At 38.2% G+C, this 26,522-nt stretch overlaps 2 protein-coding genes across 7 annotated transcripts in view; both read right to left on the bottom strand.

The window, feature by feature from the left end:
* The window catches only part of LOC108603515 (sodium/calcium exchanger 1), a 30,779-nt gene extending 27,914 nt beyond the window's left edge, over positions 1-2,865 (bottom strand). The window contains exon 1 of the mRNA XM_017992405.2: positions 1,625-2,865. The gene's annotated coding sequence lies outside the window, so the exon portion shown is untranslated. The remainder of the gene's footprint in view (positions 1-1,624) is intronic.
* A 3,944-nt stretch (positions 2,866-6,809) lies between these two features.
* Positions 6,810-22,755, bottom strand: LOC108603078 (sodium/potassium-transporting ATPase subunit alpha). 6 transcript variants are annotated; one of them, XM_017991565.1, is made up of 9 exons: positions 22,312-22,755; positions 16,739-16,870; positions 16,409-16,675; positions 14,552-16,333; positions 14,270-14,485; positions 13,654-13,748; positions 7,360-7,534; positions 7,051-7,283; positions 6,869-6,989 (listed from the first exon to the last, which is right to left on the bottom strand). In XM_017991565.1, exons 2-9 carry the CDS (start codon positions 16,856-16,858, stop codon positions 6,869-6,871), a joined length of 3,009 nt encoding a protein of 1,002 aa, XP_017847054.1. In that variant the 5' UTR covers positions 16,859-16,870; positions 22,312-22,755. The 6 variants fall into 6 exon arrangements, with proteins under 6 accessions (XP_017847050.1, XP_017847054.1, XP_017847055.1 ...); XM_017991566.1 differs by lacking the exon at positions 22,312-22,755 and adding an exon at positions 19,353-19,459; XM_017991561.1 differs by lacking the exon at positions 22,312-22,755 and having other exon boundaries at positions 6,810-6,989.
* Between the last annotated feature and the right edge of the window lie 3,767 nt (positions 22,756-26,522).

The raw sequence follows: 26,522 nt of genomic DNA, 5'->3' as shown, positions 1-26,522 counted from the left end.
TGTATTTTAGGATGATGATGATTAACAGCAGCAGCTTAATATGCAATAAGTAGTAGCAACTTAATGTAATAAGCAGCAGAAAATTGTTTTCGATTTTAGCAGTACCTAATTAAAAGTCTTGAAATAAGAATTCTGAACATATTCAAATGACGCAATATTAATCGAATTATAGTAATTTTAATAAATATTTGTAGTAACCAATCCATGCAATTAAATTATTTACAGCTAGTATAAGGCAAGTGCTTGGACCCTCTTAAATTCCTTCAATTTCACAGAAAATTGCACTCATTTTTCTCAACTTAACAAACTTTTGCCTTGGCAACTTTTAACAATGAATTGTTTGCAAATTTTCTGTGTACATGCAAAATTTTTAGAATTCTTGTAGCCATCATATGTTTGTTTAGACAATAACTTCTCATTGTTCAGTATTGTTTTAAATATCATACTTGGAACTGCACTCCCACAACTTGTATATTGTTATGCCTGAGAGACTTGGCAAATATTGTGCTAACTAACACAGTTGCTGGCTTGTTAAGTGCTCAGGCTTAAAGTTCAGTCTTAAAGGTTAAGTCCGTGTCACCAATTTATGGCATAAAGTAAACTGTGCTTCAGTATGGCGAGTCATTTTAATGGAGCGCTAGGCAAAATCGATCCGTGCACACATAAAGTGCAAACAATGCTGACTATTGAAATGCTGAACTGACCTGAGTTCAGTCAAAGCGACAACAAAGTGTGCAAATAATTTGAGCTCGTTTGTATAGTCCCGGCCCGGAGTGTGACTTTCGATAAGTTGTGCGCCGAGACAAATAGGCGGCGAACAATTGAAAGTTAATAGTTCGATTCGTTGCATAGAGAGACGCAAACAAAGCGCAGCATGAATGAATGAAATTTTTACACTCAACGAGCAGAACAAGCCAAAGAGCACAAATGAAATGAATTCGCGGCGTGTGGCACAAGTGCTGCTGCTGCTGCCTGAATGACAAGCGATAGCGTTGAGCACAAAAAACGAAGCGACACGAACAATTTGACTGATACTTGGTGTATTGACAAAGGAAACTCCGCACAGTGGAGCGGGTGAGTGCAAGTGAGACATCCAGAGAATGAGAAATTAAAGCAAAGAAAAAATAAATGAAAAAAAGGAAAAGTGTACGAGCTGCTCAACGTGCAACTCAACTGAAGTGGCAAGCAGCTTGTCTTGTCTTTGTGTGGCATGCGGCATGTTTGGCAAATGATTTGATGGCAGCTGCCTAGCAGTCAATGTCAGTGAGAGCTTTATGAGTGTATACAGTACAACATTATTGTGTGTGTGTGCTGCCATTGTCTTGCCAAGCGGCGAATGGGCATAAGAATGAGACGCCAGCAAAGCGAGCAGCGCGACCTACAGTTAAAAGGTAAACCTTCTAATTTACAGCGCGTAGACAAGGCGACTTAGCTTAATCGATAGACAGACCAAACAAAAATAAAAGGCACACTCAACAAACTGGCAATTGTCACGCGTCTAATGCTGTCAAGGTGAGCCCAGGCGTATGAGTAATGTTGCGAGCATTCGAATAGGTATAAGCATATTATATTATGCTGCATAGCTGTAAATAAGTAAATGCATACACAAGATGACATAAATTACCGGCTAGTAAACATTAAGGCGCCAGACAGTCGCTTCAGCTGTGAGAGTTGCCGTTGCCGTTGCCGTTGTCGTTGTCGTTGTTGTTGTTGCTGCAGTTTGCCTTTGCTGCTGCTGACACAATTTCGTTGCTGCAGAGATGCGCTGGCTGCTGCCACTGTCAGTTGCAGCATACACACACACTCACATACACTGGCACACAGACACTTATACACACTTTTGCGCACACGACTGTTCACGAATTGCAGCCCCGGCAGCAGCAGCTCTAGCTACTGTGCTGGCCAAAAAAATTATCCACCCCAGAGGCTATTGAACTGCACCAGTGAACTCAGCTCTGAACTCTTTTTTCCTTTTGCTCTTTATTCGCGTTGCAGCTGCTTTTGTTGTTGTTACTTAGTTTGCTCAAAGAATTTGTTGCAATTGCTGTTCCTACGTGTTATTACATATTTTTCATCTCACGTTGCCAAATTCAACGGCGGCCGCAGCACCAGCAGCAGCAGTAGCAACAAACAACCGCTAAGCACACACACTGAACAAACACACACACACACACGCGAGCACAAAGAGCCTGCCGGTCAGCAGGTTCAAATGTCGGCGACCTGTGCAGTTCTCAGTGAAGGGTCTTGTCCTGTGGCTCTGCTCTACGCTCTGATCTGCTCTGTTCTGTTCTGTTCTGTGTTCTGCGCGGCTTGCGCCTTTTTGTTTGTGTCTGTATGTATGCGTGTTTGCCCAAAAGTATGCAAAGCTATTTAGCCTAGTTTTTGGTTGCACATCAAAGTTATTCCTCGTAGCGTTGCTGTTATCGTTGTTGTTGTTCTTGTTGTTGTCCAAGGCATCGCATTTGACAACGCACTCAATTCACCATATTATCTATTTATTCAAAATATTATTTTAGCTGTTGGGCTGGCGTTTATTCAATTTGGAAGCGCTAACATTCACACAAATTTTCGCATATTGTAATTGTTGCTTTTAGTTTTGAATTCTATTTAGCTAAACTTATTGTTGGGCCTGTGCTTGGGGCCAATTGTTGTAAAAATAGTAAACCGCTTGCCACATTCGGCTGCTATAAATAGTAACGGTTTTCCTTTTGTTATTGCTATTGTTATGCTTGTGGTTGCTGCTGCTGTTGTTATTGTTGTTGTTGTGGTTGCTGCTGTTGTTGTTGTTGTTATTGTGATTCTGATGTATTTTTGTTGTCATGGACTGCGTAGTTCGCTGCTGCGTAACAAGCGACAACGTAACACGCTCGTGCACCGGATAATGAAAGACTGACGATACCTCTACCGTTACATTAACCGACTAACCCGCTGCCCGAGTGTGCAACGAGTCGAATTGCCGAAAACATAAACACTTCGTGTCTGAATTTGCCGGGGACGCATGAGCATGAAACGCCGCCATCGCCATAGATAGATAACAGCCCGAGCGGGCTGCAGGATAAGAAACAAAATGGCAATTGGAACACAGCAGCGATAACAGCGCTCTCCCTCTCACTGCGGCGCTCACTGCTCAATGCAGCAGTCTCAATGGCGCATTGTGTGTACTCTATACATACACATATGTGTATGTGTGTGTGTGTGTGCGTGTGTGCGTGTCTGTGCGTGGGTGATTTGCGTTTAGCGGGTCAGTGGAGGTGTGTGTGACTGCATGGGCTTGTAACTCGTAAGCGTGCTCCCCTTTTCTTAGACAAGCAAGCGCGCAAGTTTTTGACGCCTGTGTTAAGTCTATTGGAAATGGGGTCTTTTTTTGCTCTTTTCTATTTTCTTCCCCACCCTGTGTGCACCCTACTTGCTTGCGGTACATACGTCATGTCATAAAACATGTATGAACCTAATGCAGAAATGCAGCACCTGTTTGTACTTAAAGCTGCGAAGTGCAAATATAAAATTCCCAAAATAATGAGTTGATTAATAATGAAAATTTGCATCTTCAATACTTTTATTCAGTGAGCAATTATGGGGAAGATTTTATTAATGAACATTTCGTCATTTACAATATGTTTTCTGATAAGTTAAGATGGTGAGGATTAAATATGTTTGCTGTTGTTGGCTAAAAGAATTCTTGTTTAATTTTCTTTATTTTAACAGCAGAGCTCTTCATATTTTAACTTTACTTTAACTTTATTATATATATCAGATCTGTTTTGGGTTTGATTTTTCGCAATTCATGCAACAAATGTTGTGTCTGTTTATATATAAATTCATATACGTTTTTTATACTTTTTGTTTTAAGAAAATTCAGTTTTTATTGTGGACGCTAGTATGTAAATATAAAATAAATAATAAATAAATAAAATGATACTACAATAAGATGATTTAATGGCTAATAATCTTTGCCAAGCACAAATTATCTCTGAATCGGCAAAATATTTGAAAATTCTTATTATTATTTTCAGCAGTGTTTAATATTTTGTAAATGATTGCTTCAAGTTCAAAGTCAAATTGAAATATCCCTAGGGCATTTGCTACTAGTATACGAATAATTGAATAGTTTATTTGCGGTACTCCTACATATAGTACGTAAGTTTGTTTGTAGGTCATACATAATGTCATTTGTATTTGCGTAAATGCTCAAAACAGTCGTAAAAGACACCCAGGCACGTCATCAAAATAAATAAGCAAAACGGAAATTAATAAGACCACAAAGCTTTGCTGTTGCCATTGCGACAGGCATAACAGTAACAAATAACGGCCGCAGCAAATGGCAAACGGAACACCCTGTACCGAAGTTGTTTGCTCGCATACATTTCAATTCATGCTCAGGCTCGAAATTTGGATGCGGCAACATATTGCCTGGCTGCAGGGCGTATGCGCAATATGAGAAAAATTATATTTATCACCAGAGAAATGAAAAACACTTGTTTTGGTTTTTGTTTTTTTTTTTTAAGTTTTATTTATGTAGTTTTTGTTTTTATTTTAATCATTGTTTAGATCTACAAATACATTTACAGCGGAGGGCGAAAGAACAAAAAATTAAAAATGTTTTTGCTTGTTTTTCTTTTGTTACACATTATATTGTATGCAAATTGTTTTTTTTTTTTTGTTATTACCATTTTCTCCTGGTTGACAAATTTGTCCAAGTTTTAGTTTTAGCTTGTAACGTTTATAGAATTGTTGTTGTTTTCGTTTTTTTGTTTTTATAAATATTTGTATTTCACATTAATCTTTTTATTTGGTTTTAGTTTAGTTTTCACTTTCACATCAACATGCATGATCATCATCATTGTTTTCATTATTATTATTATAATATTATTATTATTCAATATAATTTGTTAACAACTAATAATAATTTTGTTTTACCTTTGTCATAACTAACATGCCATTATATAATTAATATCATCAAATTCAAATTCAATGATCATCATTAAATTGGACAAAAGAAAATGAAAAATCAGAAGTTAACAATTCGGAAACAAATTAAAAAGCAGCAGCGAATTTAACTATGACTTTACATTTTTGTTTCGTTTTTCTTTTCTTTTTATGTTTTTGTTTTCTTTTTTAGTGAATTGTGGGTGTAACCAGCTGGCAAACAATTGATTGATTGACTTATTGACTGCGAATTCCAGTGTCGAACTCTTTCACAATTAGTCAACGGCAGTTAAATTGTTTTTATTTTTTTCGTTATGCCAATTTTTGACCGTTAGCCAGTTTACGTGTGTGTGTGTGTGTGTGTCTAGTGAAAAGCGAAAGTTATACAATAACACAATACTGTTAGCTACTGCCTTGGGCCTTGCCCCATTTTGGGGCACTATGCAGTGTAAAACTTACAAATTATTTAATTTGTGGGCGTGCGTGTTGCTCTTGTTCTCGATTTTATTTGGTGGCCTGAAAGCTTGCGCCCAAGCACCCAACAATTATCTGTCTGTCTGTGTGTGTGTGTGTATGTTTTGTGTGTGTGTGTGTGTGTGTGAGTTGGGCTTTCAAATGCACACAAAGCATAATATTGAACGTGTTATGGCGTTTATAATCGTTTATTCTTATTATTTGACAATATTTTCGCAGCTTTTGAAGAACAGCGTCTTCAATCAGCAGCAAAGCATGTCCAGCAGCACTGACGTCCTTGTCTCACTCGATCTCTGCTCCAGCATCATCTCCGCATCCTCCAATCTCGAATCTCGTCGGGTATCCCTCACAAGCTCTTTGCCGCTCTGATTGCCGTGTTATCGTTATAGACTTTGTAGTATGTATGTATTTGTATAGCTCCATTTATATAATCAAATTTACCATAGATATAATATGTGTGTGTATATATATAAACAATTGTTTAACTTATGTTTTTGCCTCATCATTGTTATTTATTTATTTATCTGCTGTTGTTTTATTTAGTACTTGTTTATACTGCCATCATCTTTCTCACTGCCGCCCCACAAGTATTGAAATATTTCGTTTAGTTGCTGCTGTTGTTATTGTTGTTGCTGTTGTATTCGCATTTTGTTTTTATATAATTTTTATTTTTCTCTGCTTATTTTTTAACTACACTAATTTATTCATTTATAATATATTTTTTTGTTGAAAATTTTGTTGTTTTTTTTTTATTTTAATTTTCTCTAAACTTCTTATATAATTTGTTTCTTCATGCTTTGTGTGTGTGTGGGTGTGTGTGTGTGGGTACGTGTATGCATGTGTGTGTGTATTATTATTAAATTTAGTTGCGCTTTAGCTTTGCTTTTGTTCTTGGCGCCAGTTGCGTTGTTATTTTTGCTATTTGTATTTTAATAAGTTTTCGTTAAACAATTTGTGGGCTAAAAACTTTGTTGTTGTTAAGTTGCTATTGTTAGCGTTGTTGCTGTTGTTGTTGTTGTTGTTGTGGGGCTGTGGTTGTTGTTGTCGTTTCGAAATTGTTATTATTGGTTGGTTGGTTTTGTTTTGTTGAAATTTTTCACTTTATTTTGTATTTAAATCTTATTTATAGCTTTAATTTATAATTTAAAGTTACTTAAATGTTTAAAATAATTATCGCTTGCATTTTGTATGTTTTTTGTTTTGTTTTTCTTTTTGTTTCTTTAGACGTTATATAATTAAATTAAAATTATAAAACATACAGCAATATGTTTTATGCAATAGCTCTGCTCTGGTTGCTCTGCTTTCTTGTTTTCTTTATTTTCTTGTAGCCAGCCACTTGGAGTACTGTGGTCGCTGTGGTTATGTGGCTTTGTGGTAAATAAACAATTACTATTTGTTGCTTTTGCTGGTGTATATGTGTATGTGGGCATGTGTGTGTGTGTGTGTGGTGTAGTATGCAGGTGAGTGTTTAATAGTATGTCTCCTGCTCCAACCAGCCGCCTGGGTTGCGACGCAAGTAGAAGCGACGGGTCTCATCATAGATAAAGATGGCCAACATGAATGGAATGGCTGGGAACCACCAGACGAGCCTAAGATAAACAGAATAACAAGCGTTAACTAATGAATCGGTAATCAGCTGGCTGGGCTTACTTCAACGGATACATGCGCAGACCCTTGTCCATGCCCGGGCAGTAGGAGAGGAAGGCAGCCAGCACTGTTTCGAAAACGAGGCCAAAGTTCAAAGCCCAGTTGCGCATTCCCTGGTGGAAGATGGAGTTTCGGCGCGTCTTACAGATGATCAAATCGGCCCACTGCACAACCACAATCGAGATGAAGAAAGCCGTGTGGCAGGTGTACTCCAAAGTCTTGCGATCGCGATAAGTCTGAGAAGAGAGAGAGAGAGAGAGTTGTACACATCATTAGTATATATAATATTTATTTTATTTATATTGTGCATACCCATTCCTGGCCATAGGAGTCAGTTAGATCGTTGACGGCCTTAGAGTCCCACATCTTACGAATGCCAAACAGTTTCATGGGCAAGAAACCGTTCTCAGCCATAATAACGAAGTAGACAAAGAAACCGGCAGCAGCTTGGATCATGCCAATTTGTCCATAGGCCATGGAAATCAATCTATTTAAATCAGTTAATGAGTTCGAAATAAAAAAGGCGAAAAAATAACATTAGACAGTGCTCAAATGTTTGTGCTTCTTTAATCATTTTGTGTGTGGGCTTTGATGTTTTTTATATTCATTTTTTTTTATAACTGTAAGACACAAGAAACTTGTGATGACAGCTGAAGGATAATTAAAGATCGGGCATAGCAGTTGGTTTAGGTTTTTTGTACAAGAGTAAAATCAAAAGGAAATAGAAATTGCAGAAAGATTTGATAAAAGATTTGTGTAACGCAAGTTGAACAAATAGTTATAAATACTATAGTTATTGTATAGTATGTACATGAAACAAATAAATCAATTTGAATAATATGCACAAAACCCCTGAACAAACCGCTGCAACGCACGTGCAGTTCTCGTATGTAATAAAAACAAGTTAATAAATAACTAGTTAATAGGTAAATGTTAATATGCCGCCTTTACCTTTAAGCTGTGTACTGAGCTTAACATTTTTAATGAATTTATTGTTTTCTTTTTTTGTTATGAGCAAATGATGGTTAATTGTTTTAGTTGTTGGGGTGTTAGACTTTACATTATATAGCGTGGATTGTGTTTTTTAAGCGAATTCATTGAATTTGAATTGTCTAGCGCGCGTTAAAGCAAATATCGTTCAATGTAAGCGTGAGAGCAAAGTTTGTATTCGATTTTCATATTTATTTTGGTTACATCTTGTAGGAAGATGTGGTGAAAAGCAAAGTTCTTATTGCATTATTACCAAGAGTGTGGTGCACTATTATTTACATGCTGCTATATACACAAGTTACATATATTTACATAAACATTAAAAGCATGCAGATTTGTATGGCAAAACTAAAAGCACACAACGTGGCAAGCAATTGTCTAGTGCTTATACTAGTTTCATTTACTTACGCTTAACAAAGTTGTTCAAGCAAAAATTAACATAAAAAAATACTTAAACAAATTTAAAATTATTAAAAGAATACACACAAGTACAAATAGTTGCTTAAATCGTAAAAGAAATTAAACGAGCAAATGAAAATCCATTTGTTGTTACCAACCCGAGCCCAGTTTAGAGACTTACTGCGACATTGTTGTAATTAACACTTGGCAATTGATTGATTGATTGATTGATTATAATAGAGTGAGTCTTCTAAGTAGAATACAACTATAGTATATGTTTAAACAACGCACTAAACTTTGACTAATAGTAACAGCAGTAAGCTTCAGATTCGTTTTTCATTTTCATTGTCTGTTTTTTAAGTATTGCCTAAAATATGAGCTCTACATATTTGAGTGTGTCTGTGTGTGTGTGTGTTTGTTTATAACGGTTTGTGAGGAGCAACAACACTACGCTCAGCAGTTATATTCATACATTAGTATGTTCTAAAAGCGACTCAGCATTTAACGTTGTGAATTTCATATGAATACTAAAACAATTCACGAGAACAAACTAAAGTATGGGAGACACACACATTTGTGTAGTTTATATAAATCTGTGCGATTCAACACACAAACAGTAACATATTCATATAAATATAACAGACACTTCAATCATACTCTGATATGATTGAAATTTCTGTGCGGTAAAACGATAATAAGAATTTTTTTAATTTAGAACAATCAATTTGTTAAAATATATTAATTCATTCCACATTGAGAGAGTTTAGAGAGAACAAACACATAAGGAAATCATAACAAATCGTAACTGATTAATATTGCATGTAGTTATAGTAGTAACAGTTTTGTCAGAGTTCAAAAAGATTTGAATTTGAAATATTGCATCAGCAAACGAACAAACATTCGCATTTCTTTTTTTGATTTTTCTTTTTGGTTGCACTAAACTTTTGGATCAACAGATTGCTTGCCAAATTGCATAAGAATAAAAATTTAAATAAAATCAAATAACGCGACACACACAACTCAAACAAATATTAAATTCGGAAATGGTAATAAGATGGTTGCATGTTTGTTCATTTTCTAGTAATTTGTTTTTTTTTTTTTTTTTTTTTTTTTCAACTAAACAACTAAAAGTAAACATATCTTTGGTTTTTGGTTATTTTTTTTTTGTTTTGTCCTGACCTGCGGTTGACCAAGTTGTCGCGATACGGATCTCTGGGTTGACGCTTCATAATATCGCTCTCGGCTTGCTCGTAAGCGAGTGAAATGGCCGGTATCTTGCGTTATAATAGCGTTTGTTATTATGATCATTGATTTTTTGATAGTAGTCAGTTGGTTCGTTAATATTATAATCAAAAGAAGGATAGATAATAAAAGTTGAAAGAAAATCGTGAAAAGGGAAAATACAATAAAGAGTTAAAGAAACTGTTTACGCATATTCACTTGCTGGCGAAATTAAATTTATAATATAACTGTTATTCATATATATATATATATATATGTATATACTAAGTATGTTATATTCACTAAGATAGTTTATATATAGTTCTTAGTTGGAGTTGCAGTTGCAGTTGGGTTTTAGTATAATATAAAGAGTGTCTGTAATACATTAGTTTAGTTTAGTTTAGTTAGTACAACATGTGACTTTGTGTTGGGTTGTCGTATACGCAATATTTGTAGTTCCTGCACACACTTACAAAGCTAAGAAAATTAACTACTTATGGGCAAACAGTAAGTCAAATGGCGCCCATTTAACAGAATTTCATTCATGATGAGTACATACAAAGAATGTATGAGGCTTAGAGCTTAACTTGCACTAAATTGCTTTTAAATAAGTAAATACATACATAGACATAACCATATACGTACATATGTTATGCTGTATTAAGACTAGAGAAAAATTTGTTCGCCGAGCTTCAGCTGGACGATCTTGATTAGCTACAAATCATAACAATGTGGAATTTGAATGAATTTGAATGCAATTGATTGTCTGATTGACTGACTGACTGAAAGGCAGAGGGAGAGAGATTGATTGATTGCTCTTTCGATTCTCTGTTTCTGAAGATGACTGTATATGATCGAGTGTATTGAATGAGTCGAGTTTGCGTTTCGTAAACTAAGTGTTTAAGGTTTTCGCTAATGAAATGAATTTATATTCTAAGTAATTAGGAAATGTTATATCAGAAACTTGCTATAAAGATTGATTTCAGAGCCTGGCTATATAAATGTTATTCATACTACGTAATTCATATAGCTAGAATCGCCGAGTAGAGCGAGACGATTCGGTTGGAAGTTTGAGCCAAGAGACAACGTAGACGTCACTTACCTTCTAAGGACTTTAAATAGGAAATATTTGATTTTCCGCATTTGCACAAAAGTCACAGTGTCTTGAGTTTGTGATAGGAAAAAATTAGTAAGCAAAATAAATCAAAGGGCATAAGAAAGAGATTCAGCATAGAGCTAAAATTTTGAAGTTATATAGGTATCAAAAGAATCCGAAAGTAATTGAGTATATAAGCCAAAAGTGAGGAATCTGAATCTCATTATAATTGAAATGCGGTGGCCTTGGCGAGAAAAAGAATTTGTTACAGGTTACAGTAGATATTGGGCCAAAATAGTTTTTCTTTGTGTGTTGTTTTTGGATTTGTTTCTTCGTTAATATTTAAGATTTGCAAAAAGATTAGGATTATATGATAAAACTGTTGTATTTTAATTGAATATACGAGTATGCGCATATAAGTTGCATATATAATATATATTATATTTTAAGACCCAAGTTACAAAAATAATTCAAACAAATTCAAAGAACTAAATTCAAAAAGAAAATCAAACAAAGATAATTAATATAATAGCTTTAGATTAATGGGCCTAAAGCCCAGTGATTTTCAATTTTCTGCTGCTAAATAGCAAAAGTTAGTAGAAAAGATTTGAAGTACTAGTAGCAACTTGATGGTGCCATAAAAAGTTGAAAATGCTTCAATTTATAAGAAACAAAAACTATAAGAAACAAATATTACTAGAGAGTTACAATTTTACGTTACTGAACCTTGAGCATTTGTAATATGATATAGATAAAGAATACAGAAAGACATTGAACATGTAACAAAAAAGAATCAAGGAAAATAAGCTCAAATCCGAACATTGAAACATATAAGGAAATAGAAACCAATAAAACTAATTAATACAACTCTAAGAAAACACAAAGTAATTCAAAGTAAACAGGCTTCAAATTAATATAAAGCTAATTAAAATCAATTCATAATATTTGAGTAGTAGACAATAGTAGTTTTGAAACATTATCTTGATAGATAGTAAGCGTACTTTGCTTTTAAATAATCTTGACCGACAAATTGTTATCGCAAAATTAATTGGTCAATTATATTTGCTTTACGAGATAGTGAATAGAAATGGAAAAAATATTGTATTTTATTTGCTGTGATTGCAGTTTGCAAGAAAAAGTATTAAAAAAGAGATTTCATTTCATTACTACTACATAGGCACAAAGGAATGCCAAAATATTCATTTGCGGCTCACTTTTACTTTAAACTTTGTACTTTGTACGTTTTGTGTTATTTTCTCATTTGTTTTTTATTCACGTTTTAATTAGATTCGTGGTACTTGTAGTTTTTGTTGTTGTTAGGGCAGCACAAAGAAAAACTTTACCTCTCGTTGACCAGCTTATCCTGGAAAGGATTCCTGGGCTGGCGTTTCATAATATCGGATTCAGCCGTCTCATAGGCTAAGGAAATGGCTGGCACCTAAATGTGCAATCGCAAGTTGTTGTTGGTTGTTTGTTTTGTAAGTTGATCGGTAGTATCGGTAGTGGAGAAGATAAATTAAAAGTAAATATGATAAATTATGGGAAAAATAACAAGTATCTTTGCTTTTGACTATAAGAAGAAGAAGAAGACGAAGACGACGACGTATGTGGGGATCGATCCGTTGAATATATGCTGGGAGACAGGAACACAGCAATTCTCGTTCATTTCACTCGATTATAAACTTAAAGCTAACGACTTAAGACTTGCACTTAAAACTAACTTAACCTGCTGTTGCTGTAAATGAGTTTCAGTTGGGTCTGAGTCTGAAATCTGCGATCTGAGTTCGATGTTGATTCATTTGACATACATACTTTGTGGCAGGGGGTGGGGGGAGTGGAGGGTATGAAATAAATAAACGCAAGTTTGTTGATAATAAAAAATAAGAAATTGAACTTTCTTTGTGAGTAAATTAATTGTTTTGCTTTTGACTATTTGCTACAATTTGTGTGCAGTTATTTTTGTTGGTAGTTACGGGGACTAATACTAATGCCGAATGGTGTAAACAATTTTGCACAAACAGAACAGAAATGGCTAACAATGTTAATCTAATGCCAATATTTCAGCAAAAAAATAATTATACAAGTGGAACAATTAGAGATAATTTTGTAATCAGCAACAATAACAGAGGAACTAAAATCAATTTGTGTTCTGTATAAATTTTGCAGTGATGTTAAAGGTAACAAGTACGACGTACACCAATTAACATTTAGAGCATTAGAATAGAGGCGAACTTGAGATTGCTTTCAACTCGTGTGGGGGTGTGTGTGTGTGGATAATTAACATATAGAAACAATTATTCAAATGGTGATCACAAAAGGTTGTGTGTGTTTATAAAAACAAAAGAGTTCAATGAGTTGGGCACACGAGATGTGTATGTATGTATATAACTGTACATAGAAATGTACAGACAGAGAGAGCGAGAGAGAGATGAAGAGTGAGAGACAGTTGTGAACTGAACTGAATGCTAGAATAACTTATGAATTAAATTATGCTACACTTGATGAAAGGCGTAAGTACATGTATGAGCGAAAAGAAATGTATAAATATTTATAGGATCAGAAGATGATCATCTTAGTAGTAAACCATAAGCATGTAACGATTTGTTAGTTAATTGCTTGCGCTGCTTTCGTTTAGCAAGTTGATAACTTGAGTACGCTTAGACTAATTACAATCCAGCCACATACACAAACAACGATTAGTTTATAGTTTATGATGCGGCACTTTGAAAACGCTGTTCGCATTAGTTTTAGTTTACGCACATATATAAATATGCATAGATATTTGAATTAGTGGTAACGTTTAGGTGTTTATTTTGTATGTATGTGTTTATGTGTGGGTGTGGGTGAGTGAGTTATGTTAGTAGTAAAGTTTTTGTATAGAAAATTGACTTGATTGGCACCTTGAGTTCACTAATTTATCGTTGAATGGGTCACGTGGCGGACGCTTCATAATATCGGCTTCAGCATGTTCGTAGGCCAATGAAATGGCTGGCACCTAGTATTAGATCATTACAGGTGGGTAACATTAGCAAAACGTTTTAAGGATTCAATTTCTGTTTGGCATACGCATACGGGCTTGAGTTTGCTTGTAGCTCTCGTTGGGTCGAAAAGATACAAGATTGCATAATTACGTTATAGACATACGTACTAGATAAATTAATAGAGCGCTTAGACTACGGTATTAGCTTAGAAGTACTGAGTACGATTACGAGCGATCTAGCAGCATTTCATTTGCTGTTTACCTCTCGTTTACTAGATTGTCAATCTCTGGATTGCGTGGACGGCGCTTCATAATGTCCGCTTCGGGTCCCTCGTAGGCCAGCGATATTGCTGGTATCTGCCCGTGCAGGCAGCACAATTCAATTAATATTTATTACTTAACAGTATGAGACATAACTTGACTTAACTTGCTCAACAATCACTTAGATACAAATAGTAGTTAATATATAGTTTAAGTAACAGCAGTTGCTGCTGCTAACTGCTTGAGGGGTCGGGTCGGGTCGGGGTCGAACTTACCATGTCAGTGCCCAAATCGATGCACAGAATTGTTACAGTACCCAATGGCAGTGGAATATCGCAGAGGATGAAGGCCAAGAAGGGCGAGATTTCGGGTATGTTGGAGGTCAGAGTGTAGGCAATGGACTTCTTCAGATTGTCGAAGATCAAGCGACCCTCCTCAACACCAGTCACAATAGAGGCAAAGTTGTCGTCCAACAAGATCATGTCAGCAGCCTAATGGAATCAAAACACATTAGCGAACAATGCTCCAAGTCATGGGGGTTAAGAGTTCGGACGCACCTGCTTGGACACATCGGAGCCGGCAATACCCATAGCAACACCAATATCGGCCTTCTTCAAGGCAGGCGAATCGTTGACACCATCACCAGTGACGGCCACAATGGCGCCCATGCGCTGGCAACCCTCGACAATGATGAGCTTCTGCTGGGGCGAGGTACGAGCGAATACGATTTCGGTGTGATAGCGCAGAATCTCGTCGAGCTGATCGGAGGACACATCACGCAGCTCAGCGCCGTGGACAACGGCAGCCTTGGCCTCACGTGGGTTGACTTCGGAGACGGGGATGTTAAGGCGTTGGGCAATATCCTCAATGGTCTCGTTGCCCTCAGAGATAATGCCAACGGATTTGGCAATGGCTTTGGCAGTAATTGGATGATCACCAGTGACCATGATGACCTTAATACCAGCGGAACGGCACTTGGCAACAGCATCGGGCACAGCAGCACGGGGAGGATCAATCATGGACATAAGGCCCACAAAGCGTAGATTGTCGATGGGGAAGTTAATATCGTCGGTGTTGAACTTAAATCCAATGGGATATTTATCAGATGGCAGCATAAAGTCGCAGAAGCCCAACACACGTTCGCCCAGGCCTCCCAGCTCCATGTAAGCATTGTTGAATGCCTCCTTCATCTCCTCGTCGAGCACCTTTTCCTTGCCGTTGATGAAGATGGTCGAGCAGCGCTCGAGTATGCGCTCGGGTGCACCCTTCATGACCAGCAGCTGGCGTGGATCGTTTGAGTCCTCGGTCTCGTGAATGGACACTTGGTATTTGTTGGTCGAGTTGAAGGGCACCTCGGCAATCTTCTTGTTGCGCTTGCGAATATTCATAACATCGCCCAAGGCCAGCTCCATGCACTTGAGCAGAGCAGCCTCGGAGGCGTCACCGCTGACTTCCTTCTTGAGAATTGGCACACCATCCTGGCCACCTTTGAACTCGGCACGGTTACAGAGAGTGGCAATGCGAGAGAGCGCCTTGAATCCAGGGCTAGTTCTATCGTATTGAACACCCGACTGATCTTCAGTGGTATCAGCTTCAATGATCTGATTATCGAACCACATGTGAGCGACTGTCATGCGGTTTTGGGTGAGTGTGCCGGTCTTGTCAGAGCAAATGGTGGAGGTAGAGCCCAGGGTTTCGACGGCTTCCAAATTCTTGACCAAGCAGTTCTTCGAGGCCATACGCTTGGCGGTAAGGGTCAGGCACACGGTGACAGTGGCCAGCAGACCTTCGGGCACGTTGGCCACGATAATACCGATGAGGAAGATGACAGCATCCAGCCAGTGGTAGCCTAAAATGAATGCAATGACGAAGAAGGTGACACCCAGGAATACAGCGACGCCGGTGATCAAGTGAATGAAATGATGGATTTCCTTCGCAATTGGGGTCTCGCCGGTATCCAGACCGGAGGCCAAGCCAGCAATGCGGCCCATCACGGTGTGATCACCGCAGCTAATGACAACACCCTTGGCAGTGCCTTCCACAGCATTGGTCGAGAAGAAGGCCAAGTTCTTGGTCTCCAACGGGTTCTCGTGTGTGAACTCAGCGCCACGCGACTGCGGCTCAGATTCACCAGTAAGCGAAGAGTTGTCTACCTTGAAATTACGCGCCTCAATGATGCGTATATCAGCTGGAATACGATCACCGAATTTCACTTCAACGACATCACCCAGTACGAGATCCTCGGCGCGCAGCGTCAATTTCTCGCCCTCGCGAATAACTGTAGCAAACTGGGGCACCATGTTCTTGAACGACTCCATAATCTTGGAGCTTTTCGATTCCTGGGTAGGAAAGAAACAAAAGCAGAAACAGAATTAAATAGACTTTTAGGGTCTCGCTCTTTCGGGTAAGCTTACCTGGTAGTAAGAGAAAATGCCTGTCACAATGACGACAGCGGAAAGTACAATACCCAGATACAAGTTATCATCGGCTGGCTCCTCGCTGGTAGTGGCCTGAATAGAGTAGGCCACAAAGCACAATATAGCACCGATCCACAGCAACATGGCGAAGCCACCGAACAGATTCTTGCAGAACTTGACCCATTCGGGTGTCTGCTTGGGCGGTGTCAGCGCGTTAGGACCATCTCGCTCTAAATTCTCCTTAGCCTTGGCATGACTTAGACCCTGGAAAAGCAGACAAATAGTCAATATTAAATTTGTTTGGCTTGCTACTGTTGAGTGACTTACATTTTCGGGATGTGTCTGAAAGCGCTGATACATCTCCTCAGGAGAGATTTTATGATGGTCAATATCCAACTCCTGTTTGAGATCATCTAAGTTCTCTTTCTTAGCTGCTTTGGCCGGCATCTTGCGTCTTGACTATAGTTGGTTGGAAGTGCAATTCATTAATAAGTTGTTTCATTAAAATGTGCGACAACCCAAAAATCGATTTACTTCATGCCATTAACCGTAGCTATAACTCAATAGCCTTTAACTCTTGAGTTGCTTTGTTCTGTGTGTATTAAGAGTGCGAAAGCGACCTTTTACCATTGAAAACAAATTGATTCCCCTTTAAACTTACCAATTACCTTCAAGCATTTTGCTCTAGACACATTTAAATCTATTACCAGTGCAATTGGGTATAAAATTTAATTGCGATTAAGTGGCGAGCGTGAGAATATTCGCATTGAGAACGCTCTAATCAAGCAAAACACAAATGCTACTACTACTGGGCGCATGCAAAAGCGGCAAGTGGCGATTTGAGTCGCGTTCAATACCGAATGTCACGTAAATGAATGAAACGAATGCAATGGACAACTGCTGCTGCCCACATAAATACTAAAAATATAAACAAAACTAACGATAAAATGCGCATGCAAATAAACTCAATGTCTAACGTGTTGAAAACTACAAGATTTAGTTCCTTATATATCTCAAGCATCATAAAAAAAATAAATTTGCAAACGCACTTGCCCCAAAAATGTTCAAAATTTATATTCATATACGTAAATGTATTGTTTGTTTATAAACATAATTTTGCAAAAACGCGACAGCTGTCTGCTAGTCTAATCTTTTGCCTCTGACAACGACCCCAATGAAAGATTTCTATTATACAGTATATATGTGTATATATATAGACTAGAGACTATATAGTCTGGCTGTGACGTCACACAAGCATTTTTGAAATATTTCGGAAATGCCCCAAACTGGTTAAAGCGAGTTTTACAATTTCATTTCAGATTAAAAACTGATGACTAATTGAAATATACTTGGCTATGCTTTTAGTGGGCAATACAATAATTTGAAAACGTTTTGCAACATGTGCAAAAAAATGAGCATAGAATTTAAAATTTATAATTTTGTTTACAAGTAAAATGCAATTTTTTTGAAAATCCAATTTAAGTGCGACTACTTTCCTTATATGTCAGTATATAGCATTTGTGAAATGGCAAATCTATATTTAACATAATTTTTTAATATATATTCTTTTGAAATGTCAAGCGGCAAATGGTATTGGAAGCATGCCCAAATTGTTTATAAATAAATAAAATTATAGATGCAATTACAAAAGCAAATATTATATGTGTTTAGAATGGCAAATGATGAGAAGTGGCCGAATAGACGAAATGGAAAAGAGCACGAAGTGTAAGTAATAAAAGGTAAGAAGCATAAACAAAACGGCAGAAATAGAATAAAAATCGATGATTATATGATTAATGTGTATGTGTGTCTGTGTGTGTGTGTGTGCGTATGGAACATTTTCAATTTACCTTGTAGTGGCCATCGGCTGTGAGATTGTCGTCATCGGTTGCTATAACCGTTGCGACTCGATAAGAGTCGTCTCTCTGCATTTGCACGGATTGGGATTGGTCGATGTTTATTTGATTGATGGTTTGTTGATTGATGATGAGCGGAAAGAAATACAAATCAAAAACATAACATAACAAACAATGGCAAGAAAATAAATGAAATGCAAGCATATAAACGAATGCATAAGCTAAGAACTGGTTATGGTTATACTTACAACTTACAATTAGTGAAAATAATACGTAATAAACTGACTAAGTTACAATAGTAGCTGAGACCATGCACATGTACTATGGAAAACAAGTACAGTAATCTATACTAAAGGTAACTACAGGAATTAAGAACTCAATTAAATACACATATTTGCATACATATATACTAATACATAAGTAATGGGCGACTTGGCAACATGAGAATGTCACGCGAGCCAAAAAAAGAAATACTGGAAAGGCTGTAAGGACTGCAAAGGCACAGTTGATGTTCGTTTGACATGTTTGTGTGTGTGGAGGACAATGGACAATGAATCATACGCAAGCTTGTGAGTTTGACAACTAGACAAATGTGAGATTGTGAGATTGGAATAGGCGGCGGGGCCATTGAATGTGAACAAATACACACGGACAGGGCGCATGTGCTCCCAATTGGAAGACAATTGGAAAGTGAATTGATTTGAGTTCACTGCTTTTTGTGCTTTGTTGTTCGGGAAATGGACAAATTATCATTATGAAGCTACAAATAAATTGAATTGAATTGACATTTGAAATAAATATATACCTATGTGTGTGTTTTTGAATACTATAAGAATATTCATGCATAAATCATATAGCCATGCCTTGAAAGAAAAACAAAAAGAAGAGCGAGAGAGTACAATATTGATTAAATGTATTTGCATTTAGGCACTAAATTCTCAGCTAGGCGCACAAAATCTTTTGTTTGATTTCATTTATTTTATTAAGGCCTGCAGGTCAATGCGCTTGCTTATTTCAAAGCGATTATTGTGTGGGCAGGGCATGAAATAAATCTAGGGAATTGTAAATCATTTTGCCTTACGCACTTTTGATAACTACAGTGCCTGTTATAGATTTTTACTTTGCGTATTTGCGTATTACTCGTATAATCGTTGGGTTTTACTTATGCTGACTTTCTGGTATGCTAAACAATCTGCAGTCGTAAAGTAAGAGTTTAAAGTTTGGCGTTAGTAATTAGTAGATGATTGTAACTTAGACTTAGAGCTAAACTTAAGGGTTCAGTGCTTAACAATTGTTAACATATGTGTGTTTGTTGAGAGATTTTCAACTCAACACTGGCTTCGAGTGAAATTATAAAACAGCGCCAGTTGTGTGGGAGCGGAAAAAGTACAAATTTAATTAATTAAATCGCATCTTTTGTGATTTAATTCAGTGAGCCGAGCGAGCAGTGATAACATTTTCATGGTTCGATTCATTTGAAACAAAGTGAAGCAAACACGTCACGCGGCCCATTGAATTGTTCAATTGCAAATTGTTGCAAAAACCAGAGAACAAAACAACAGACAAAACGCAGCATGTGAAAATTTCGACAAGCTGAGAGGCGGCAGCAATTAGAGCGCGCCACATTTTTAGTTTACCGAATGGGGAATGGGAAATTGGGAATGGGGTTGAGGTGCCAGCTGGAGCAGCTGGGACAGCAGCAGCTCGTAGTGCAGGATTGGTTGGGATGGATGATAAATCAAAATGCGACAATGCACAGAGCTACACAGAACAGATCTGTGTGTTTACATAACGTTTGCCAATTAAGCGTTCGCGTTCAGATACAAATGTATCTCAATTTAAAGCTGTGTGTGTGTGTGTGCCCCATCGTTTGTTTGGCGAGCATTTGGCGCGCACTTTGCCGCAAAGCATTTAGCATTTGAACTTGAATATCAATTTACAACAAATACATTGTTATCGGTTTGCCTGGCAAAGTGAGAGAATGAATTGACAAGCAGCCACAAAACACAAAACACGGCACGCTAATTGTTCAATCAATGCAAAACTATTTGCATTACACACACACACACAAAAAGAAATGTGTACGTGTAAAACGTGCGGGCGTAACCTAAAATGAACAAATTAAGCCACACAATAAGACCGACAATTGTAGAGTTTACATAGTCGAGAAATAAATAAATGCATACGACAGCAGATTTATGTGTTATGTGTGTGCTGCGCTTCATTTTCATTTTCATTTTCATTGTGCGTGTTTGATGCGGTTCGAACCAGTCCAAAACTAGAACGGAGCCACTTTAAGCTGCACAAAACCCAAACCCAAACCCATCGCGCACCACACATTACCTTCAGGTCAAAGAAGCAAAAGCTCTGCATCGAGCTGAAAGCCGACACCTTCACTTGAGCTGGCTTGAGTTGGATTAAATTAACTGTATGCATTTTTAACTGTGACTTAATTTTAATAACTTAAAATATATACAAAAGTAAAGCATAAAATTGTTATTTTTACCCACCTGACGGTAAGTCATAACGTCTGCAGAGTGTGAATATGATAATGCTTACATAAAATCAGAATGAATTCGTTTGATTAAAATAATAAAAAGGAAAAATATAGAGATAGAGCATATATGTGTATGGTATGTAATTTTTCAGCTTATGCAACAATCTGCAGGCGAGCACAACCCTGCAAGGGAACTCAGAGCCTGGAAGCGAAAGCGCCAGGCGGCAAAGCAGCAAGTGGACCGCAATAGCTACTCTGTTGCCAATGGAAGTCAGCAAGAGAGCGAGAGGCAGCAAACCTTTGGAATTTGGAATTGGAAATAACTGGAAGAACAACTGCAGCCAGCAGCAGCAGAAGGATATCAAATAACGGCACACACACACACACTCAAGAGAAACAAGAGGGCGATGGTGAGGCGCAGAACGTGCGCCAGAGAGATAATGAGCACGAGCGCCAGATATGGAGAGAGAGAGAGCGAGTATCTAACGTAATTTCGAAATTGAGTGCATTGTTTGCCAATTCGAAAATAAGCACAAACATTTTGCGAATGTAACTGAGAGAGAGAGAGAGAGAATATTGTATTAGAGATATGCGAAATGTAAAAAGCTATTTTTTGTATATTTTTTTGCTTGCATTATTCCATATTCTTTTTCGAGTGCTTGTGTTGTCCGCATGACCATCATATAGAATCTGAATTATGAAATAGCCAACGACGGGTGGTCGGGCGGTTGGGTGGTCGGGTCTCTCCCTCCAAAAGCACCACCCTTACTTCCCTAACCTTAGGCAGCCATTAAGCTCGCTCTCTTGTGCGTTCTCGCACTCTCTCTCGGTCTCTCTTTCTCAGTCTCTTTTGCGTTAGGGATTATGTGTTGAGGCACTCAGTTGGGTATATATTTTTTTTGGGGTGGCGGTGGCCAGGAAATTACTGCTATTCCAAAATGAAATCGCCGCAATTGAATCTAAACGATTTCATTGCCACAAAAACGACGTCAGCGCTACACAAAGTAATGTGCATCATGACTAAATTATATATGCTATATAGTATATAGTAAGTGGCCTAACCCAACTGCAATAAGAATCAAATTGCATATTAAATTTACAATCGCTGTAATGCGAGCGTATGGAATCGATCAATATCTTTGGCACACACGTTATGCATTTGCTTTTTCTGCTGCACTTTGGCAAACTATATACGATACACTTTCACAAATTGTTTGCTTTATTTGCTGAAACTCATAATGTGTGTAATTCTTTTTTCTTATAAACAGTTCTCCAATCGGTTGCATATACATGTACTATATATATACATATATATAGCTAAGTATCCATTACGGCTGGCATGAAGTTTTGGAAAAATCGATTTTGTACAAGGACGTTGTCGCTGCTGCTGCTTGCTTGCTTGTGCTTTGCTGGATCGTTTCTAGGGACGAGCAAGCGAGCAACAGCAGCAACGACAACGACAACGGCAACAACAAAAAAAAAGGTTGCACATAGAGTCTTGTTTTTGTCGCTCAGAGTTTATTATAATTTGGTTGTGTTTTGTCTACCTTTTAAATCTCGTATGCGATTACACAATATCTTCCGTTGCCGTAGTTGTTTGCGGCTTCTGGTTCTATCGGGGGAGAGAGAGGGGGTTTCGCAGGAAACTACCCCGTTAAAACTTTTTTGCACACTTCTTTAGCTTATGCTGGGGCATACAACAATAACAAATCACACACACTCGTTATACTCGTTAAGCTGTATGGACAGCCTAAGAGTTTGTTTTTAAGCTTTTTTCTTTGCGTTTAATATATCCTGTGTGCTTCTTCTTCGGATTTATCGATGCACAGTTATTGTGTAAGCAGCAGCAGCACCAGCGCAACGCAAGCGGCGGTGGAGCGGAGCAGAGCTGTACTAGTACTGGCACACTGGCTGTACCACCCGACAGAGAGACGAGAGCTCACAATAGCTACTACAGTTAGACCGACCTTCCTAGTTCGGTAACAACGCTCGACTGAAAATTTTCAGCATGCCGCGAGTCGTTAAGGTTTCTTTCGTTCAACGCAAAAAGTTCTGCGTCGCGTAGCGTCGCGTCGCGTTGACGCTGCTGCGATATCGAATTCGAAAAACGCTCCGAGCAGAGCAGAGCAGAACAAAGCACACAGAACGGAAAACGGAGAGCAGCGAGCAGAGAGGAGAGTGAGGCGAGGCAGCGACATTAGAGAAGCTTTTCGAACTCTTGCACAGCGTGCAAATGTATGGCACTGTGACAAGTGAGGCAGGCAATGGGCTGCGAGCTGTGAGCACAGTGGTGCGAGGTGGCTCGAAACTGGAGCAGCGTCCTCGCAAGAGAGTGAGACAGCGAGTGAGTGGGAGCGAGTGAGCGCGAGGCTTCGCTTCGAAGCTTGTGCGCAGGAATGTGTGTCAGTCAGGCGCGAGTTAAGTTTTCAAGCCGAATTTACATTTACATGAATTGTATAAGCAGACGCCACTGCCACACACTTGGAACGAAAACAATTCGTTTCATAAAAGCTAAAACTATGCTGATTTTTCGCCGAGTTGCGCGTCCTTCTCGATGATTCAGTTACGTATTGGTTATTTAGCATTTTGCCATGTCCTCACGACTTTTAATCGCTTATCGAGCGTCTAGGCCCTGACGTCATCTCATCGCAGCTACTATATGATGGAAATTATTCATACATATGGCCGAAAGGACAAAAGGCACAAGCGTAAATGTCAGCAGCAAACTTTTCGACACCAAACAGAACAGCGTGTCGTACTGATTTTTATTTTCTTAACAACAATTCCTAAAAAGTGGGCCATGCTCAACTGTTTGCACAGCCAGTTGTCAGCCCTCAGCCCTCAGCGCCTAAGGCTCAAGCAGGAGGCGAGGACAATGCTCACTTGCTTGCAGTTCTATTTTTGGTGCACGAGCTCAAGCACGACTCAGTCCCATTGTACTTAGTTAAGCTATAACACACACACACACATACACTTGCAATTGCAGCGTTGAGCAGGTAATACAAGACCCTAACAGAAAATCAATAGCAAGCTTGGGGAGAGAGAGTAGCAAAAGGTGCCTAATTAGCAAGTAAACTGAAGTAAAGGTCAAAATTGCATGCATATTGTATAATGATGTTGGTTGAAAGCAATGTTAACCAGAATATAATAGTTTGCTTATCTGAGAGCAACTTAGTAACGAGTTCATATCAGATATTCAAGTGCAGTTGAGGTATATCAAGCAAAACTGCCAACTGCTGCTATGCAGCTAAATAAAGCTTTATTGATTCATATTTTCGCAAGTCAGTGCTCACTGTATAAGCCCGAATGGCAGCCACTTAAGGCCAAGCGAATAAACAAACAAACAAACAAGAAGCCGCAGTGACTTTAAGTGGCCCGCTATGCCGGCGCTGTGGGCCAAAAATGGCCTGTAAGCCCTTATGCCTTTACTCTATTCTCATATTAAGTTATGTAATAATACGATACAGCACTTTGCACTACCACTTGCCACTGTATGTATGTGTGTGTGTGTGTGTGTGGGAGAGTCTGTTTGTTGTATAAACTTTAGCACTCTGCTGCAGCAGTGACCCAAAACCAACAGCAACCAAACCACCCACCCACCCATTTGCACACTCATCCAAAGTTGCTTATGTAAAACAACGAAACTCTGTCTCCTTCTTCGTTGTCGTTGTCGATGGAGAACTATGAATTCAGCTGACAAATGGTCAACTGACAAGGGGCTACACATCAAGCTAGCAAGCAAACTCTTATCGCTGCCATATGACGTAGTCAGACAGACTTGGGCATATCTACTTGTTCTATTAACTGAATGAATCGAGTTGCGAGTCATTGCCTGCGCCCTGTCATTCATCAAGAGAGCTATTTATAATGTAATTTAATTATATATTTGGTAACCTGGCGACAACTGCGCCATGCCTGCAACACGTGTAGCTAATGCCTACTTGCAACAATGCCGCGCAACACTTTATCAATTATCAATCTTTTTGTATATTTGAAAAATCAATAAACTCGAACTGAGCGTACAAGTTAATGCTTGTATAACTTTCTAGTTGAATAACTGCATAAGCATTGGCGAGACTTCAAAGTCAACATGTCAAAGAAGCTGCAAGCTGCAAGCATTCACACATTACGTATACGCAGCGTTGTGTTGTTGTGCGAAAAGCGTGCAATTCATATTGACAGGCCAGAGCGAAAACTATGCCAACGCTGTTAATTGCGGCAAACAACTGGAACAATTCTATTTGCCTTGGTTTGCAAACACAAACTATATAGAATACACTATGTAAATGCTAAACTCGATCATCAAACGTAGCAAATCTTCCAAGTGCTTTTGATTTTGATTTATGGACATTTATGCCTTTTAATTGTGTTCATGACCATGGCAAACATAAAACATACAACGTACAACACAACATACTGCTTATGAGCCATACGGCTCTGGCGGACTTTTTGTACTTGAGCACTGATTAAAATGTGTGCCTGGCTATGATGCGACTACGGATACGGCATATTCCTATGCTCAAATGCTAAAGCAACGTCAATGTCTCGGGCTCAGTTCTGCTTGCTTTTGTTGTTGTTGTTGTTTTTGTTGTAGGCGTTATGACAATAGATTTATGAGCTTAGCGCTCGCTTAATTTGCGCTGTTCATTGTGAAAGACCTCCAGTTGGAAAGCTTAGACAGAGCGATGACAACGAAGGAAAGTCACATTTCGTAGTGCTTGAATGAAATGCCCCGGAAAAAACCAATTGTTGTTATATGTACACTGCTTAATATCACGGGTGGAAAATAAACTACAAACTGCTGCTGCTGTAGCCAAGCTGAGCGACAGCCTGATGGATGGATGGATGGACGGACGGAGATTTGTCTGCTTGGTGGGCGGCTGGCATTTGGTTTTTATATTCTTCGCTTTTTTTGCATTGCTACTTTTGAGTGGCGCAATAAATTTTAATCAAAATTAAAATATGTACACACACACACAAATAAACAAAGCCAAGTACCAAGTGTCAAAGTGTATTCTGTAGTTTAGTATTATACATTATATGCGCGTGTGTTCTCAGCAGCAGCAGCTGTTGTTCTTCCTCTGAATATGCTCATTGCCATTGAATGAGAGCACTGGAGAAAGAGTTGCACATTATTAAGCAAACACATTGCCGCCTTTTTATCTCACATTTATGCACAAGCCCAAAGTGATGTGTAAATAAAACCTATTTGATCTGATAGCCGGTTTTTTCTAGACCATTTATGAGCGTAATTAAAAGTGATAACAATAGATATAGATACAGCTACACGGCAGCTCTATGAATAACGCGTTAGCTCACAATTAGCTCTCTCAATCTAAAGAGACACGAGACAGCCTGAGAATTTCTTTATTTTAAGTTATGCTTCTCCATTTAGAAAATTAACAACTAGGCATCTAATTAAACATTTTTATATATAAAATGCTATAATTGCTTGTGTGTGTGTGTGTGTGTGTGTCGCTCGATTGCAAATTATGCTTTAACCTTGTGTATATCCTGCGTAAATTTGCCTGGAAACCAGTTTGAGTTCATCTCCAATTACGCAGCAGAGTTTTATATAAATTAGTTTTGCGCATTTATTTTTGGCAATATACAAATAGTTTATAGAGCTCTTATAGCTAGGTTAAAGCCATGTGGGGAAGCTCATATGGAAATGTGTAAGCAACCAGTGTCAGCTGCTCACATTGAATCTGATTCAAATTATAATAAATTGCGGACAGTCAGTTATATGTATCTTTTG

This window comes from Drosophila busckii, chromosome 3R (genome assembly GCF_011750605.1).
Source record: "Drosophila busckii strain San Diego stock center, stock number 13000-0081.31 chromosome 3R, ASM1175060v1, whole genome shotgun sequence".
Taxonomy (NCBI): domain Eukaryota; kingdom Metazoa; phylum Arthropoda; class Insecta; order Diptera; family Drosophilidae; genus Drosophila; species Drosophila busckii.
This window is presented reverse-complemented; position numbering and strand designations above follow the sequence as displayed.

Bases quoted from the DNA above. Each gene is read 5' to 3' on its own strand.
- LOC108603078 (XM_017991565.1), bottom strand. From the start codon at position 16,858: ATGCCGGCCAAAGCAGCTAAGAAAGAGAACTTAGATGATCTCAAACAG. The intron at 16,676-16,738 runs GTAAGTCACTCA...CTGCTTTTCCAG, and splicing joins TTCAGACACATCCCGAAAAT to GGTCTAAGTCATGCCAAGGC. The intron at 14,486-14,551 runs GTGCGTCCGAAC...TGATTCCATTAG, and splicing joins GCTCCGATGTGTCCAAGCAG to GCTGCTGACATGATCTTGTT.